Raw genomic sequence first — 19,732 nt, 5'->3', positions numbered from 1 at the left:
TCTGGTCACGCTGCCGATCGAAGCAAAGCGCATGACTGCTCCGGGGCACATGGTCATGGGGCAATTCTCACAAAGGTCTCAGGCTGCAAAAAGCACACACACACAGCTCCACTGAGACACACTTGGAAACTTTGATGTTCCTGAGTTTCCACAACAGGGAGCCAGCTCCACTTGGGCCCTTGGAGACAAGTAACTTCAGGACACAGCACACAGCAAATTCCTTTCAAGCAGGGGGACACAACACACAGCAAAGTATCTTGTCCTCTCCTTAGCTGAATCAGCAAACTGCAGGCCAGCCCCAGAACACACAGCAAGAACAGTCCTTCTATTCAGCTGTTCTTCTTTGGCAGAGGTTCCTCTTGACCACAAAGTAGTTTCAATCCTTTTTCAGGCTTGAGTTCAGTCTTGAGTTCATGGGTTTCAGCTCTCACATTTATACCCCTAAATGTCGTTGAAGTCTTTGTGTTCAGGGGGCTCTGACCTAGGTCCAAACCAGACCTGGGTGTCTTCCTGCCAGTGCACACCTTCTCTCTTTGAAGTCAGGGTCTGGGCCCCAGATGCTCCGCAGGAAGTGGAGCCATTCTTTTGTGGCAGCAGCACAGCTCTCTTCGCATCAAAGGGGCTACTCCTCCCACCACACCAAATGCAGGCCAGCTGTTGGTGTCCCACGTACTCCTCCCTGGTGTCAGGACACTCTCCAGACCCTGTCACATCCAAACCCAGACAGTCAATACACAACCAGGCAGAGGCACGCAGGATGGTTAGGAAAAGAAACCAGTCACTTCTAAAAGCATGGTTTCGAAACACACAATTTAAAAGCCATCTTCACAAAAAGATGTGTTATTAAATTCTGGGTTCAGGTACACTAAACTCCATCCCTCCATCTTATTCCCAAGGGAAGATATGCTAGAAACATGTGACACAGCATTCCCCATTCTGTCCTACTGACAAGATGGCCTTACAACAGTGAAAAGCGAATTTGGCAGTATTTCACTGTCAGGACATGGTACACACCTCTGTACATGTCCTACCTTACACATACAGTGCACCATGCCCAGGGGGGTACCTTGGGCCTACTATAGGGGGTGTCTGTTGTAAATAAAAAGGTAAGGGTAAGGCCTGGCAAGGGGGTGCACTTGTCAGGACAACAAGGCAGTTAACAAACTGCGCGCAGGCAATGCAGTGGCAGGCCTGAGATCTTTTTTCGAGGCTACCTGTGAGGGTGGCACAATTAGTACTGCAGGCCCACTGGTAGCATTTGCATTACCAGCCCTGGCACACATAGTGCACTTTACTAGCGACTTTACTAGCAAGACAAACATATCACTTATGGACAACCAATTACCAGAACACTTTATACAGGGAGCACTTGCACTTTGACACTGATCAGCAGTGGCAAAGTGCCCAAAGCATCTAAGTCTGCAACACAATGTCAGAAAAAAGTACAGGAGGAAGGCAAGAGGTTTAAGGAACTTTAGCCAAAAGGGGCCAAGTTCAACAGTTTGCATTGCCATTGCGTCACACAAGGCAATGCAAGCCCTTAAGTCAGATTTACTAAGCCACACAAAGCCACTTTGGTTCTGCGTGGCTTAGTAAACCTAGAGAAACACAGGGCAGCACAAATCACTGCTATGCGTTCCTCTGCATTGAGAAGGCATTCCATGGGTGGAGTATGGACCCATCCACCCAGGGTTTGTTGGTGCAATCTCAGATTTACTAAAGAATAGTAAACCAGGGAATGCATCAAAATGCTATGCCACCCCAACAGAGGTGTAACGAGGAGAAATTTGTTTATTTCTCCTCATTTCCTCTTTCTACATGTGCTGCATTATGCAGTACACATATTAAAAATGAAATGCTTCTGAGGATTGTTTTTTGTGCAGGACGGTTTAACTCAAGCACCCTTGCGACATAGTGCAAAGGTTCCTGCATTGGCGTTAGGCTGCACACAATGCGTCAGCACACAAAAAGAGCAGGAATGGGCAATATTTTTATATTCCAGCTCTCTCCAATAGATGCAGTGCAGTGCAGTGCAGCACATTGTTTTTTTTGTGTTGCTTTACGCCAAAGGTTAGTGAGTCTGAGCACTGGTTTTTAATGGTAACACTGTGCAAAGTTTTATTTCATGTTGTTTACCATATGCAATCAGGGCAGGACTGGGGATCAGTGCAAGGGAGATCTCTTAATACCATAAATCGTAATGTAGGATCTGTTCTCTCATGGATCTCTTGAAGTGTACATTAAAGATAATCTGCATTGCCACTATGATTCATTGAGCACATGCATCCACATGCCCAGGCCAATACATTTTGCACAGCCATCTACATATTTAGATTTATGCGGATGGCACTCAGGCCTCTCTCTGTTTGGGGAGGTGTAACGACCGGATTCTCAGACCAGATAGAATCAGCTCACCAGAGCACCACCAACCCAGCCGAAACGTAATCACCTCCCTCCTTAGGACCTATTTACAACAGGTATCTATGTCTCCTACCCAAGGATGGGGAATTAGCAATATACATGCCTAAATCTTCTACAATACCACATTCACACCAGATAGTCTCGCGGCAACTCAGACCCAGACTATTCTACCCTAGGGCAGTTCTGATTATTTACCATTACACACTGACTGCAACCAGTGCTCGCTCAAGCCACGATCCTGTGGGTACAGGCATCAGTATCCCCCCTGATGCCCTCTCTATAATCTCCAAGCCACAATCTTGTGGGTATAAACACCAGTACCCCCCCTGGTGCTCTCTTACTTACATAACAAGCCACAATCCTGTGGGTATAGACACCAGTATCCCCCCTGGTGCTCTCTTTAACGCTGCATCACAACGACGATCACTTTCCTATGAATACCATTAGCTCTTCATGTTGGGGAATCTCTCGCTATCTACTAGAGGTACAATACTACGATATTATAGATCACACGATGATGGCCAAATTATATGATGTACAACTTATTCTCTATTCCAAGGGCTCCTCTCTCCCTCATTATTCAGCTACCGCTTACCTGATCGGGGGTTGCGTCCGTTCACGAAACAGTACCTGACTAGAAGAACAGGTTACCTTTATTATACAAGAATAAGAGGCACATGCCGGTTCACTAAGAACTGGGGTACTTTATTTATCATAACAACAATAGCATTATAACACTATACTATAACATATAGCCTGCAAAGGAAAATGAAAGGTTAGAATGTGCACGCTAATAAGAAAGGGTCGACATCACCTTATTAATATGAAGTCTGGACTCAGCAGTCATCTGGGTTCCCTTCTCGTCTGTGCCTTGGCTCGTCTTAGGGTCACACCTCTGCAGTCACGGATACACGTCTGCACCGCTATGCTCTGTCTCCTTCGCTTCCCTCCAAGTCACTGGAACCTTCCTCTCATTAGCTGCTTTCTCTCTCTCTGGCTGTTCTGTACTACTCCTCTCTCCTCTCAATCACGGACCATCTTCACTTCTCGGCTTCGATCTTATAAATCAGTTTCTGCCACTCTGGTATTCGTTCCCTCAACTAACTGCTTCACTCTGTATGCTCTGATCTTAATGTCAAAGCTCGCCAGCTGCTCCAACTAAAATAACTTCAATCTTTCTAAGAGAGTATCAGCTTCTCGGTCTTTCTCGGACTTCAAAATGGCGATTGTCTGCCTTGAAATACTTAATGGCATTGATGCTAACGACTAGCTGCCGCCTACAGACTGACTGACTCACTGCCTCATGCTTTCACTAATATGGAAGCTTGTCCCTTCATGGAAAGTTACGGCCAGTAACCTGCCGCCCACCAAATTCTTGTACCTCCCCATACCAAGGACACGTTCTCAGCCGGCCGGCCTGATGTTATGTCTTCGGAATGGAGAAAAATACAATCTTTCGATAAGGGCCAGCCTAAGCCGGTTCTCTCCAAGCGAACAACACCCTGTAACTAAAACATTACATTTGACCTAGAAGCATCTCAAGCTGCCGGGGCAGAAAGAAAGATGGAGTCTCTCCCGTTTGAGGCCTACAAGGCCTGAAATAAGCATAACTCCATGGAAGGTATACTAACACTCTTACAAAAGGATGGATTATCACTAATACTAATGAATCTATCCCTTAACATAAGTTTATAAGCCCTGATCTAAGGAAAAGGGTACGGAATTATATCAACACACCTTGTGAATAGGCTCTATTTACGGTTCTAATCCCTCCATTAGAATGATAGTAGACTGAAGTCACCTCCAATCACCTTCCCTCCAGGAAGGGCCGAAAAAAGTCGGTCAGAACAGGAGGCTACAGGTAGCTGAACCTACATCACACACTGGTTGTCTCACATGTACACAAACACAAAAACAAAACACAAAAAGATCTCTCTTGCATAGAAAAAATAGACCTCTGCCACTTATCTGTACAATTCTGTGCACAGCTGGTAACACTGAACTGTCCTTCGCACACTTTTCCCAGATATGTACAGTGGGAACAAGGAATCATTTCTTAGTTCATCCTATGCTGCAAAGATCTACCACTCGTCTAAACAAAATAATAAGATGGAACTCTGTAGACCCCTTATCTGGGACTCTACATTGTGATCTATACAGGCCCCCCAGTAACACTCAATTAAAGAATACATTAAGCACAGAAACAAGCAGAAAGATGACCTTGCAAGCGAAGAAACACTCTCTAAATCAAACAAGCCTTAAAATCCTTAAAAGCCTGACGATGGAGGTTGGGGTAGAGTCTAAAGTGTTATCCACCTTGAACAAGTTCTTCTGGACAAGGACTTACAGGATGCATGCACATATTGGCCTCACAGGAGATGCCCACCAGGGTTTCCCAGTATTCATTTCCATTTGATTGACCTTGTCCGAGTCTTCCGGGGGTGGAAAAAATTACTTACTAGCAACTATTTGTTTCAAGATGGCGGAACCCAACTGCCACAAGGCAACCTCTGCTTCGCTCCATAGCCACTCCCCTATTTAAAAGAGTTTTGATCCCATCTGAGAGGAAGAAAACTAGTTCTGTCCCTGATTGTGATTGGAGCCTTGATTGAATTGAATAGAAGAAGCTGTGTCTGGCATCTTCCTGGCATCTCCAAGTCAGTTGGGATTCAGGTACCTGTTGAGGAGAGCAAAGGCATAATTAGGTTCTTAATTGGTCAGTGCTATGGGTGTAATTGGGATATTTGCTGCAAAATGGATGTATTTTCACCTCTTTGTTTAACTAACTAATAATATTTTCTATAAGGTCCATACATCACAGTTATAAGCAAAACCCCTTTAACTGATAATGATAACAATAAATCTTCTTCAATGTTTTCTTTGTTTTAATTTCCCTTTTATCTTTCAGGAATTATGACTGTTGTGGGGAATTTAGCAGTGCTTGCTACTGCAATTAAGCGGTCGGCCCACCTTAAGTCGCCGGAACTTCTGACAATAAATTTAGCAGTGACGGACCTGGGAATGGCAGTGAGCATGTATCCTCTGGCCATTGCTTCTGCATGGAGCCACTCCTGGATTGGTGGAGATGCCTCCTGCATGTACTACGCCTTGATGGGATTCTTCTTTGGGGTGGCCAGCATGATGACTTTATCTGTGATGGCGATTGTCCGATATCAGGTGACGGCTTCACCCAGATCTAATAGTAAGTATTAAATCCAATGATATCCCTAACTTGGGAGCACTTTATAGGAAGTATCATTAATATAGCTCAAGTTTATAGGATTAGGGTGAAAAAATCGTTTTGTTTTTTTAAAGTTTTTAATTTATATTATGGTGATAAGCCAGAGGGTTATTAGAGATCAGAACCTACCAGTACAAAGCTTTTTCTGAGAATTCTTGGGTCTTGCCCTTCATTTTGGAGTGACTTCCTCCTAAACTTCCATGCTAGGACACACTTTGTGAATCAGACCCACCAAGAGGCAGCAGCATTCTACACAGCGTGATCAATACCAATTAATCAATAAGCAGTGAATGCAGCAGGGTAGAGCATTGCGCATAGTGTTGCACATAGCAGTGGAGCAAATTGAGCCTAACAAGGGGCAGCAGTATGCATGGACATGGTCACGCGGGTGATATGCAGATGGTGTGAACACAAACCAAGTTTTAAGTGATAAGATGAGAATAAAGAAGGAACTCAGTTGGTTTGGGGCAGGAATTCGAGAAAAGGGTAGGCTCCCTAATAAACTGCCCTAGTAAGCTCTTGTAGGCATGTGAATGATCGAAATGGCTTTTCCCAGAGACTGATTTGTTTAGTATGAAAAGGCTTTTGTACCCTAGCTTTGTGGCATGTTGAAATTTCGAGTCTTTCTAAGATTTTTTCCAGTGTGCTTAGGTCGAGTCGAGAGATATAATTTCTTATGGTTAAGCACTGTAGTTTCTTTGGTGACCGTGAAATGGCTACATGCCATGAGCTGAATAACAATATACATCAATTATCTGTCAATAGCCCCAAGAGGCTCCTCAGGAGTGAAGGTGCACTCTACAAATGTATTTATGTTATGTTATTTTATGTTATCTTATCCTAAGTTATCATGTTATTGTATGTTATCTTATGTTATCTTATGCTATTAACACCAGTGTAGCCTTATCCGGATAGTACTGATGGGGTGGCAGAGACTCTAGGAAAAAACATATTTCCCCGCTCTACATGGAAAGGGACAGGAGCCTAGACTATTAGTCAGAGGTTGGGTACTGCGTGGTAAGGTTAGGTCTGATGAAGAAGACTAACACCAAGGCAGAGGGTTTGAGACTTGCTAAAGTGCAATCTGGGGGTGAACTGCCATTCCAAGTAGTAGACGCCCATGGGTAGCTATGCGCTCTATAAATTCCAAAATCAAATCAAATCAAGCAAAGCATTTGCACCATTCATAGGTGAGTGTATTATGTGCCCGGGCCCCAGCCTCACAGATTTCAATCTCAATAGGTATAAAACTCATTTAGTAATCCTGGAATAGTCATTAATTATACCTGCAATTCAGGAGTTGGCAAGGAGTACCACATAAGTAAGTCAGAGCACAATGATAAAATGTACTACAAACACCAGCATTTTAGTTATGACTTTACTGAGTTCACTACTGTTGAGTACAGCGTTTGTTTTGTTGCTGTTCCGGTGTATATAGACAGCAGATGTCCAGAGTTCGATGAAAGAATGGCATGTTTTCAAACCTTAGAGATTCTCGGCCAACAAGACTTTGAGAAGACGTTATGCATCATTTACTTGGAAACTGGTAAATTGTCACTTCCTGAGTTGTGAACAGCGCCCCCAGTGGTTCCAGCAGAGATTATTATTATTGGTGAGACACAGGAACCTTGCATGCTGCTGCTGGCCAGTAGAGCTGGTGAGTATCCAACAGGGTGGCTGAGCCACTGAGGGCTAGAGACAGAATCCTGATTCAAGCTTAGCCTAAGGATCCTTGAGCAAGCAGAGTAGAGCTTCAAGTGCCTGCTGCACCCATAATCACATCTCATACAAGCCCTACACACTCCCCACAACACCTCCAAGAAGCAACAGAAGAGATGCTGGGTGGAGCTGCACCGCGACCTCTTTATATTTATGATTATCCCCTCTTGGGGGGTGGCAGGTGGGGGGACAGGGAGTCCAGGTGAAGACGGCGTGGATCTGCTAGTCTGAACTCCAGCCACTCCCGCCCCACAGGGTAATCATGATGCAAAAAAAAGCTGCAGTCGTGAGTGTGAGCTCTGTGTAAAGCCTGTGTGCACACACACCGTGCTCTCCACATCTGTCTGAATAAACACTTGTAACTCTGTGGGAGCTCAGAGCCACCTTTGTCATGCTAATACAAATAATTGCCTTTACTGAGGTGTTGAGGGGCTCCTGATATGTGTCTCTTTTATAAGTGAGGAGAAGATTGAGATATTCACTTAAAAAGCAGCGTCCTTGTTCTAGAAAGACTTCTTGAGCTAGCTTGATTCAATGTTTGAAACTAAGAGCCATATTTATCATTATTTCACACAATGCAATGCACTGCGCAAAGAAGAAACGGGGGGCAGGAATGTGCCATATATATAAGATATAAGCATTCCTGCTGTCTGCCTGCAGTTACCACACAAACTTCTGCCTAGCACCAATGCAGACACTTTTCCATCATGGTGCAAGGGTGCCTGTGTTACAGGCAGGATTGTTTTGTGCAGGAAGGTGCACCTTTCTGCAGAAAAGCAATCCCCTGAGCCAGCCTTTATCCTCTTTCTACATGTGTTGCAGAATGTAGCATACCTGAAAAGAGGAAAAAACAAGGGGAATCAAATATATTTCCGCATTCTCAGGTCTACCACTGATGGTAAATCTGGGAATGCTTCATGGCTGGATGCATGAGAACAACCAAGCGCCACCCATGGAACGCCTTCATGGGGCAGAGTAATGCAAGGCAGCGAAACGCATTACTTCAGCATTACCAAGCTACGCAGGGCCACACATGAAGGCCTTGCGTGGCTTTGTAAATCTCATTGTAGGTTTTGTGTCGCCCTGCACCGCCTTGCGGGGTACAAGGGTGAAGCAAAACCTTTAATAAATATGCCCCTAAGTATATTTACTGGTTTACCTCCTAAAAAATTGAATATAAAAGCACGGGCCATTGGTGCTGAACAGAGTAAAGGAATGCTCATCCAGTTTTTTAATTGCATCATAGGAAACATGAGTTCAATCCCTGCTCCCAAGCTTGACCAAATTGTGTAAACTTAGCGCATTTCTTTACCTTGCTATGCATCCTTTTCTTTAATTATCAGATTTTAGAGCACCTTGAAATAATTCTGTTCATGGTGTGTGCTATACAAAAACCTCACAGTATACAGATGGTTTAATCAACCGTAATGTTAGTCCATTTATTAGTACAATGTAGTCAGTATTTGCAGGAAGCAGAAGGCAGTTGACTTGATTTTGGGGTCACTAATGGCATCATCTTGAAGTTGGTGTGGGGGAAGTTCACCAACGTTTTCAAGTTCATGTTTAAAATGTATCCCTTTTATTAAATGCTACTCAATGCATGATATTGTCCAATATGCTTGTGTGAATTGATTCCAAATATTAAACACATACACTTTTTTGATTTTTTTTTTACATTTGTTTTAGGATTCATGTGCCAAATAGTTGGATGGCGTGGCTCATGCTCTGTCTCTCAGGGCTGAGACAGGCTGTTTTGCTCACCTTTACCTTTTAATTTGCTGGGTTGTCCACCTCTAGAATTTGGGTGTCTCCTTCAGGAAGCCTGAGAACCAATTTAGGATGTTGTTAGAGGGGCAATCCCAGGGGAGGACAGACTTGGCACCTGACCACCCTGTGACCCAGCTCTCCTAGGAACACAGCTGAGCACTGGCGGGAGACCCTCCGGGGGAGGATCCCGAATCTAGAATCATACACGCTGCGCTAGCACCACTCAACAAAGGGACACCACATCGTAGGATTAAGAGAACGTATTCTTTATATCTTCACGTAAAGATGGATCTTTATGATCCGCAGTTTCTTATGCACAGGCGAGCAAGGGCTCAAAGAGTCTAGATAGGGGTAGGGTAGTGGGACAGTCTCAAGGTTCAAAGTATCCGGCGCACAGCTCTCAGTCCTCGAACTGGGGATACGGGGTGATCTTGGGTACAGCCGGACCAGAATAGTCTCTGAGCCGCGATCGAATCAGCTGGGCTCGAGTAAGGATATTGCAGTTCTTCCGGTCTTGGGGAGCCGCGATCGGATCAGCAGGGCTCAGGGGTTCTCAAGGTTGCAGGCGTCAGCAGGGCTCGGTGATCTCTTCAGTTGCAAGGGAGCCGCGCCAGCGTCAGCAGGGCTCAGATAGTTCTTCAGATTGTAGGAGAGCCGCGACGAAGTCAGCAGGGCTCGGTGGTCTCATCGGTTGCAAAGGAGCCGCGACAGCGTCATCAAGGCTCAGATAGTTCTTCAGATGGTAGGAAAGCCGCAACGAAGTCAGCAGGGCTCGGTGGTCTCTTCAGTTGCAAAGGAGCCGCGATGAGGTCAGCAGGGCTCATGTAGTCCAGGATACAACTGGTTTGATCGTCCCAGAGCCACCCTTGATATAGGACTCCCTTCCTTTGATGTCCGGAGTCCTCGCAGGCGGAGGTCTTAGCACCTGGGGGCTGGTTGTTGGGGGATATATGATGTTACAACGCGTCCTTTTACAACGCATACCATGACCACGGATCTATTACAACGCAGGTCATGTTACAACGGATCCCTTTACAACGCAATTCACTACAACGCAGGTACTATTACAACGCAATACCATTACATCGTAAGTATAATTACAGGTAAGTAAATAAAATTAATATTTAAAGTAAATAATTAATGATGTATTATTATTTTAAATTATTTATTATTAAAAAAATAAAACATATATTAATACAATTAATATTAATTTTTTAAATTGTAAATATATATTAAAAATAACCCTGTACCCCAAAACCCAATCCCAGCCCTAAAACCTAAAAATAGCCCTGTACCCCAAAACCCAAACCCAGCCGTAAAACCTAAAAATACCCCTGTACCCCAAAACCCAAACCCAGCCCTAAAACCTAAAAATACCCCTGTACCCCAAAACCCAAACCTAAAACCTAAAAATACCCCTTTACCCCAAAACCCAAACCCAGCCCTAAAACCTAAAAATACCCCTGTACCCCAAAACCCAAACCCAACCCTAAAACCTAAAAATACCCCTGTACCCCAAAACCCAAACCCAGCCCTAAAACCTAAAAATACCCCTGTACCCCAAAACCCAATCCCAGCCCTAAAACCTAAAAATACCCCTGTACCCCAAAACCCAACCCCAGCCCTAAAACCTAAAAATACCCCTGTACCCCAAAACCCAAACCCAGCCCTAAAACCTAAAAGTACCCCTGTACCCCAAAACCCAAACCCAGCCCTAAAACCTAAAAATACCCCTGTACCCCAAAACCCAAACCCAGCCCTAAAACCTAAAAATACCCCTGTACCCCAAAACCCAAACCCAGCCCTGAACCCTAAAAATACCCCTGTACCCCAAAACCCAAACCCAGCCCTAAAACCTAAAAATACCCCTGTACCCCAAAACCCAAACCCAGCCCTAAAACCTAAAAATACCCCTGTACCCCAAAACCCAAACCCAGCCCTTAAACCTAAAAATACCCCTGTACCCCAAAACCCAAACCCAGCCCTTAAACCTAAAAATACCCCTGTACCCAAAAACCCCAAAAAAGATAAACTTACCTATACTTACGATGTAATGGTATTGCGTTGTAATAGTACCTGCGTTGTAGTGAATAGCGTTGTAAAAGAATCCGTTGTAACATGACCTGCGTTGTAAAAAATCCGTGGTCATGGAATCCGTTGTAAAAAATCTGTGGTAACAGTTGTACACCGTTATTAGGGGTTCCGCCTCGGCGGCTCCTTTCATCCTTTCAAGTTGGGTCTGGAGGGATCCTAGACACTCGCAAGGCCTGGAGCCAGCCCTCAGGGAGGCCGGATGGGTGATCGAAACTCATCTCTCGAGGGGAGGTGGAAGGTGTGATCTAGCTACTCCTCCCTCTCTCGCTCTCAGGGAGCGCTCTACCCCCTGGCTGGGTATGGCTCCGAAGGCCGAGGTCGGGCTGGGGCGGCCATCTTAGGTGCAGGGACATGGGCTTCGGCCTCGGTTACCAGGAAAATGGGGGCGAGGACGGGGAGCCCAGTGTCGGGGATGTAGGTCATGGCAGGAAGGGTCGGGTGGATCAGGGTCATTGGGAGCTGCATGGATCAGGGAGGACCACGCCACAAGGCCGGGTCCAACACGCGTCCCCCCCCAGCTGAAAGTCGGGGAGAACTACCCAACCTCTTGGGGATTCTCCTCGCTGAGGCGGAAGAACCTGGAGAGGCCGTCAGTGTTGGCGTGGTCGGTACCAGGGCGGTGCTCTACTGTGAAGTCCATCCCCTAGAGGGAGATTGACCATCGCAGCAGTTTGGGGTTCTCCCCTCTCATCTGCATGAGCCACCGTAAGGGTAGATGATCTGTCTGCACTCAGAAGTGGGTTCCGAATAGGTAGGGTCGGAGTTTCTTGAGGGCCCAGACTACTGCAAACGCTTCTCGTTCGATGGTGCTCCATCTCTGTTCTCGGGGCAGTAACCTTCTGCTGATGAAGGCTACGGGCTGATCTATACCTTCCTCATTGAGCTGGCACAGTACGGCCCGATGCCATGCTCGGAGGCGTCGGTCTGGACCACAAACTCCTTAGAGTGGTCCGGGGCTTAGAGTACGGGGGCAGTACACATGGCGGTCTTCAAGGCGTCGAGCGCCTCTTGGCAGGAGGGGGTCCAGTGTACGCGCTTGGGCTGCCTTTTGGATGTCAACTCCGTGAGGGGACCCACTATGCTGCCGTAATTCTTTATGAACCTCCAGTAGTAGCTGGTGAGGCCCAGGAAGGCTCGGACCTCGGTTTCGGTGGTGGGTGGTTCCCAGGCCAGGATGGCATCGATCTTCGGCTGGAGAGGGGCGACCTGCCCGCTTCCGACCTGGTGGCCTAGGTAGGTCACTGATTCTTGCCCAATCTGGCACTTGCTGGCTTTCACCGTCAAGCCTGCCTGGCGCAGGGCTAGCAACACCCTCTGGAGGTGCCGGAGGTGATCATCCCATTGTGAACTGAACACCGCAATATCGTCCAGATATGCGGCGCTGAACTCTTCCAACCCGGCCAGGTTTCGGTTCACCAGTCTCTGAAAGGTGGCCGGGTCGTTTTTCATCCCGAACGGCATCACTCGGAAGCGATAGTGCCCATCCGGGGTGGAGAAGGCGGACCGCTCCTTGGCTCCCTCTGTGAGCGCAATTTGCCAGTAGCCGCAGGCCAGGTCGAAGGTACTCAGGTAGCGAGCAGAACCCAGGCGGTCGATGAGCTCGTCTGCGCGGGGAATGGGGTGGGCGTCTGCTCTGGTGACTGCGTTGAGCCCCCGGTAGTCCACGCAGAACCAAAGTTCGGGGGCAGCTCCAGGGGCCGCGGCTTTTGGGACCAGCACCACTGGGCTGGCCCAGGGACTGTCGGAGGGCTCGACCACTCCTTGGGTGAGCATTTTCGAGACTTCGGCCTGGATGCAGTTCCGGACTCGGTCAGGCACTCGGTAGGCTCGGTGTCGCACCGGCGGGCTGTCTCCGGTGTCCACGTCGTGGACACAGCAGTCGGTGATCCTGGGGACTAAGGAGAACAAATCCGAGAACTGCCCCAAGAGCTGGCGGCAGTCCTCACGCTGCTGCGGGGTGAGGGAGAGAGAGAGTCTCACTCCGTCTTCGGAGCCATCTTTCTCTTTGGCACACAGGAGGTCAGGAAGAGGCTCCGTTTCCTCTTCCGCTCCGTCGTCGGTGGCCAAGAGCAAGCTCAACTCCGTCCGCACGAAGTGAGGCTTGAGGCGGTTCACGTGGAGGACCCGAAGGGCGTTCGGAGGGGACTGGACGTCCACCAAGTAGGTCACTTGGCTCTTCCTCTCCACGACCTTAAAGGGCCCGGTCCATTTGTCTTGGAGGGCGCAGGGTTTCACTGGGGACATCACCCAGACCTGCTTGCCATGGGCGTAGGAACTGTGGGGGACGCGGGGGACATATCCCCCCCAGATTTTGGAGTGGGGGGAAACAGGGGACAAGGGTGGGTGGGACGAGGGGTCAAACTAATTTCCAATCTACCTCCTGAGAGGGAGATTGGCAGGCCATTAGCACGCGAAAAAAAGTGCGAGAGGTGCTGCGTGACCTAAAGGCCCTGCACTTGACCTGGCGCCTCTCCAGTTACCTGTCTGTGAGCCGCCAATGATCTGATAGTCACAGCATGGGGTGACGTCAGAGGCCACTCACCCCCCTGCCTCTGCCCTTTTGAACTCTTTGTGTGGCACAGCGCCCCTGAATTCTTTAGTTCTCACCTCAGCTGCCTGGAGCCAGTCAGTGCTCTGGTTGATTTGCTGGCCTTGGACTCCTGGCCCCGTGTCTGTTGCCGGCTTGAAGACGGAAGGGCTGCAGCAGCAGCACGCTCCCACGAAGTGTGAGGTCCCTCCTGCGTGAGTACCTATCCCATTGAAGTGACTGACGTAGGGGCAAGGGCTGTTACACTGCATTGCCTGGGGCACCTGGTGACATTTGAAAGTGGTGGGGTGTGGGGTGTACAGGTTGTGACTGAGTGTACTATGGCGAGCGAGCACAGCAAGTGAACCTTACTTGCCCTGCTAATGGCTGAAGGGAATAACAAAATGGGCATATGACATTACCGTGCAAAAATAACTGCTCATTTTCCCCACGGGCTGCTTAATGCTGGATAGAGTCAAAACACAATTATCTTCATGTAAGCCCCGGAGTGCAATCATTTGGTAGGAGGCACAGAAATGCTTTTCAGTACGCATTCATGAGGCCTGCCTTTACATATAGAGTAGGCGAAACAGAGATTTGGCTGTGAAAGAGCACTATTGATTTATGGTACCCTTTTCAAAGGACCACAAGCCTGATAGCCCTCACCATCTCGCTAGTCCTTTTTTCAACTCCTCAGAGCCCAGTTGTGTTCTCTTCACACCTCCTTTTGATTTCTCTTTCTGAACGCAGCTACCCCACACTCCTTTCCATCCTCTTGAATTCTGTCTCCAAACTCTGCTTGCCCTTTGATCTACAAAGATCCTCTCTTGGTCCTCTAGTCTTTCTATTCAGCTCTGCCTCGCTTCTCTCGGTGATGCGGATCCCTCGGCCCTTCTGTAGCTCAAGAGTACCTATCCGTCTGCACACATCTGTGCCCAACCTACGGGTCAAAAGCTGTGACCTTGGATTTCACAGAGGGTCAATGATTGTAAATATCTTTACAATCATTTTGCTAACAGCAGAAAAGGGGCAAGTGCTCTGTTTGCATCAGATCCCCCCATTCCAAATAGGCCTCACGAAAACCTTTGCCATCTGCCAAATTTCAGGGCAGCCATGACAGCCCTTTCGAAAAATATAAATGCACACACAGATACATGCATATACACGCAGAAACGAATGTCAATAGCATTTGTTTGCATATGTATTATTCATTCTAGGCCCAATTGCATTTTATTAATCAGTGGTCCGACAAGTGTAAATTATTAGTTAACACAAAGTTGTGATAATCGTAAAATGTCCCGTAATCATCCCTGGCCAATAATTTATTCCACACATTACAAGCACCTCTCCAACACATGTTTAGCAAGGGATGGGGGTGGGTGGGACGAGGGGTAGCAGGGAAGGGTGGGGATTGGGGAATTGCCAGTTGTCACTAGTAGTAATGACAACCATAATAAAGGAAGGTAATTCCAGACATTGCAGTACCGTCCGCGTGCCACCTCTCTATGGGGCACTGAGGCTGGTGCAGGCTTTGTCGTCACGTGCCTGGGTTGGTGAAATATTGTAGGCGGGCAGCGACCGCTTCAACTCTCTCCTCTGGTTCAGCAGCACCATTATTTTCACAATAATCCCTCCGAGCCCGTTTAAGTATTCCTGCTTTCAAAATATTCAGTGCAGACAATACCTTCAGAGTTCAGGATATCTTTAGCCTTGTTAAATCAGACCTTGGGATGCAGTTCAGAAAAATATGCAGTCACGGCTGGCATTACGGGCGCAGGCGTGTGGGGGAGAGGTGGAAATGGGGTCTTCGCGGGTGTATGGGGGGCTCCAGTGAGCTGTCCAGCAATGACATTACACAACATAACACAATGATGCAATGCAACCAGTGGGCTGCTGAAAGGAGGAGCTGGTTCGGCTTAGATGTTCTCATCATGTCACAATCTCAGTGCTGTTTAAATGGGTGCGCACTCATGTATTATGGGCTTAAAATAAACGACAAAAGACTTACGCCTGCCATCTAAGTTATATATGTGCTGATATACATATCACTGCTGACTCAGCATTTCATCCTTCTGAAGTCGCTATACTGAACACCAGGCGCTGGATGTTGTGCAATAAAATTCGATTCATAGTTTCTGGTGCCATTTACATATAATTTGGTCTATTGGTTTAAGAGATTAATAGACTCTATCCAAACACTGACATGCCCAAGCATAACCTCTCCCCCTCCCTCCAATTCCATAGGTTACAACATTACAGTTGCATCGAGGCCAGGTGGAGGGGTGTAAATATCACCGGAACCCCAAGGCTGCTTCATTGGAGAATAACACAAGTTATCCAATAGGCAGCTTTCTATTATTTGTTTGAAGCAAGTTGCACACCAAAAATGTTTCCCCAGAAGAAATGCGTTTTTTTTAAAAACAATGCAGCATACATAAAGAGATGATGGACTCAGTTGACCTGCATAGAATAGCGAAATAATTTGTCCTCTGCAATGAACGGCGCAAGAAATTATTTGGCTTTTCAAAATAAAGTTCATAATTTTAAAACAGATTCCTGCAGCAAGAAAAACTATTTCTAATTTGTCCAATTGCATTTTGAGATGTAGGAATGTCGCGAAGAGCGTTTAGTTTATTTTTCCATTTTTTGTCCCGCCTTTGTTTTCTTGGTGCATGAAGATGCAAGATTCATATACATATTTTTTTCCCATTTGGTCTTTATTGCGAATGTAAATAAAAATAAAGCATACTTGCAGACTGTGACTACTTGCCTGCCTTACTCAATATTTCTCTTCATGACTATGCGATTGTATACGTTTAACACGCGTACGGTCACGCACAATGGGCAATTTGTATAGGGTCACTGGAAAGTCCACAAGGTTGTCCCTGTCCCCCCCAGAAATTTATTGTCTCCTACGCCCATGCTGCCGGCCCGGTTGAAACTCGACCAGATTGGCATCCAGGGGCCCTATTATGTCGATCCCGACCCGCTCAAAGGGGGTACTGACGACTGGGAAGGGTTGGAGGAGAGCCTTGCGCGTTCCTCCACTTTTTCCACTAGCCTGGCAAGTGAGACAGGACTTACAGTGGGCATCTACATTCGCTCGCATCTTGGGCCAATAGAAGTGCGTAACTAGGCGGTCATAGGTCTTGTCCTGGCCCAAGTGTCCCGCCAGGGGTACATCGTGGGCCAGGCCCAGGAGGAAGTCTCGGAAGCGTAGGGGTACCACCAGCACTCGGGCCGACCCTAGCTCAGCAGACTTTTGTTCACTGTACAGGAGGCCATTCTCCCAGTATACGGAATGAGTCCCAGTCTGGTCGCCTGCAGCTTGGGCCGCGGCCTGTCGCCGGGGTCCGACCAGGGAAGGGCAAGTGGCTTGCTCCCGGCAGAACTCCTCTCGGGAGGGGCCCCCCTCGTGACGCCACTGCGCCAACTCGGGCAGATCATCCAACTCAGGGATCTGTGCGGGTTCGGGATGCAAGGTCTCATCGTCGGTGACGGGCTCTCCTCCTGGGGAGAGGCCGGTGGGCTCAGTTCGGTTGTCCCTATCGTCTTTTGCAGAGCAGTGGCTGGGCGGCTCGGCGTCGACAGCCCCGAGGGGGGTAGTCAGGCGGACATGGATCGGGTGGTGGCGCACACCCACTCGGGTAGGCCCATCATGCCCAGGTGGGTCTTGCGTTCCACCTGTCTCCACGGGGAACTTTCTAGATTGTTGCCCAGCAGACAGTCTACGGGTTGGGAGGCTCGGACAGCGACTCGTAATTCCCCTATCACTCCCCCCCCCATTCGAACGGTACTAGGGTCATTTTACATCAACTCTCGGTGTTGTCAGCGGACAGTATGGGGCACAGGACATTCGGAAGGATCTGGTCCTCCCTGATTAGGTGACTGAGGATACCTGTGATGCTCGCCCCGGTGTCGCGAAGGGCCTCCACCCGGCGGCCATTCACCGTCACCAGTTGTCAGTATTTCTTGGTATTATCTGGTAGGGGAGCCCCGGGGATTATCTCTAGGGCTCCTAGGGAGACTAGTGCCATGGCTGTGGGTTCCCACTCTTCGGTGTCCTCCATTTCCTCCCCTAGGGCTACGTTGGCTACCTGTCTGGCTGGGGAAGCTGTCGTGGGGGGTCGCGGGGCCATGGGACACAGGGGATCACTGGCGTAATGCCCGGTTTGTTGGCATCGGTAACAGGAAATAGAGACCCGGTGTCCACGGTTGCCCGGGGGTGCAGGATCGGCTGGTGAGGGGGCTGGTACGGTCTGGGTTTGGCCTCTGGGGGGACTTCGCTGGGGTCCTGACTGGGAATCCCTCTGCCTACCTTGATTCCCCCCTCCCCTCTGGCGGGGAGATCCCTGATTGCTCCGGGGGTAGTCTCCTACGGGGCCCCGGGGGACCCGGGTGTTCACCCAGCGATCAGCCTCCACGGCCAGCTTCCTTGGGTCTGCAAGCTTGCTGTCCAGTAAATGCTGGCGTAGTTCCATGAAACAGTTCGCGGACAAATGTTCCCATGCGATAAGGTCGGTAAGTTCCTCGAAGGTGGTGACCTTGCTGCCCTTGATCCACCCTTCCAAAGCTCGACTGTAATAGTTCACGTATTCCACCCATGTGGTGCCCGGGATCTTCTTGCAGTCCCGTAACCGCTGGTGATACATCTCAGGGGTGAGTCCGTATCTCGTGAGCAGGGCCTCCTTCATGTGGCTGTAGGAGGTCTGCACAGAGGACGGCAGATCGAGCAGGCTGTCTCTCCCCTCGCTCAGGAATCGGCCCACAACCCAGCTCCCCAATCCTTCTGCGGAACTCGGTCGGAGGTCATGGCGACTTCGTAGGCCTTGAACCATTGCTGGATATCATCGTTCTTAAAGTATTCTCTCACCACATCTTTGGGGATGTGGACTTTTGGCTCTACCGGGGGAACCGCTTCTCGGTTCCCCAAGGTTCAGTTTTCTTCACTCCGGGTCTTTAGCTCAATTTCCTTCAGGCCGCGCTCATGCTCCAGTGGAGTCTCTTGTCTTCATGTTCCCGTTGGAGTTTCTTCTCCTCCAACTCTCCTTGTACTCGTAGTTGCTCTACCGCTAGTCTTTTTTCGGCTAGCTTCAATTCGCACTCAATTTTGAGTTTTGCCAATTTAGGTTTGTGATTGCGGTTTCTCTCTCTTTCCGCTAGTTCTCCGGGGGAGAGGCCCCTATCTGGGGTGCTGCTCCGTACCGGAGTGCTGCTGCCCCCTCTCGGGTTGAGTTTGGGTCCGGTCGGCTGTTCTGCTCCTTCCCCTGACGGGGGAGGGTTCTCCTCGGACTCTACCCAAGCTTGCAGGGCTTTCTGCATATCTTCCTTCGTATTTAGGCCTGTGGTAGCGATTCCTCGTTCCTTGCAAAATTCTTTCAGTTCTCTGTGCGTGTACTCTTCTAGCCGTTCCGGAAAGAATGTGGTACTTGCATCAGCTTCAGTGGAACTCTTGGTATGTTTTTCCGACATCTTTGTTCGGTAGTGCGTCAGCTGCTTACTGTACGATGTCTAGAATATGGACTCGGATCCCACCGCTGCAGCGAATGTTAGAGGGGCGATCCCAGAGGAGGACAGACTTGGCACCTGACCACCCTGTGACCCACCTCTCCTAGGAACACAGCCGAGCACTGGCGGGAGACCCTCCGGGGGAGGATCCCGAATCTAGAATCGTAAACGCTGCGCTAGCACCACTCAACAAAGGGACACCACACCGTAGGATTAAGAGAACGTATTCTTTATATCTTCACGTAAAGATGGATCTTTATGATCCGCAGTTTCTTATGTACAGGCGAGCAAGGGCTCAAAGAGTCTCGATAGGGGTAGGGTAGCGGGACAGTATCAAGATTCAAAGTATCCGGCGCACAGATCTCAATCCTCGAGCTTGGGGATACAGGGTGATCTTGGGTCCAGCCGGACCAGAATAGTCTCTGAGCCGCGATCGAATCAGCAGGGCTCGAGTA

General features: G+C 48.6%; 1 protein-coding gene across 1 annotated transcript in view; it reads left to right on the top strand.

Moving 5' to 3' along the window:
• Nucleotides 1–19,732, top strand: part of LOC147706992 (opsin-5-like) — a 170,299-nt gene that overhangs the window by 46,815 nt on the left and 103,752 nt on the right. Inside the window, exon 3 of the mRNA XM_086925614.1 lies at nt 5,330–5,623. Within this exon, the coding sequence (XP_086781740.1) occupies nt 5,330–5,623 (294 nt within the window). The remainder of the gene's footprint in view (nt 1–5,329; nt 5,624–19,732) is intronic.

This window comes from Lissotriton vulgaris, chromosome 6, assembly GCF_964263255.1.
Source record: "Lissotriton vulgaris chromosome 6, aLisVul1.2, whole genome shotgun sequence".
In the NCBI taxonomy this organism is placed as follows: Eukaryota; Metazoa; Chordata; class Amphibia; order Caudata; family Salamandridae; genus Lissotriton; species Lissotriton vulgaris.
Note: the sequence above shows the minus strand (reverse complement) of the source record. Positions and strands in the feature narration are given on the sequence as shown.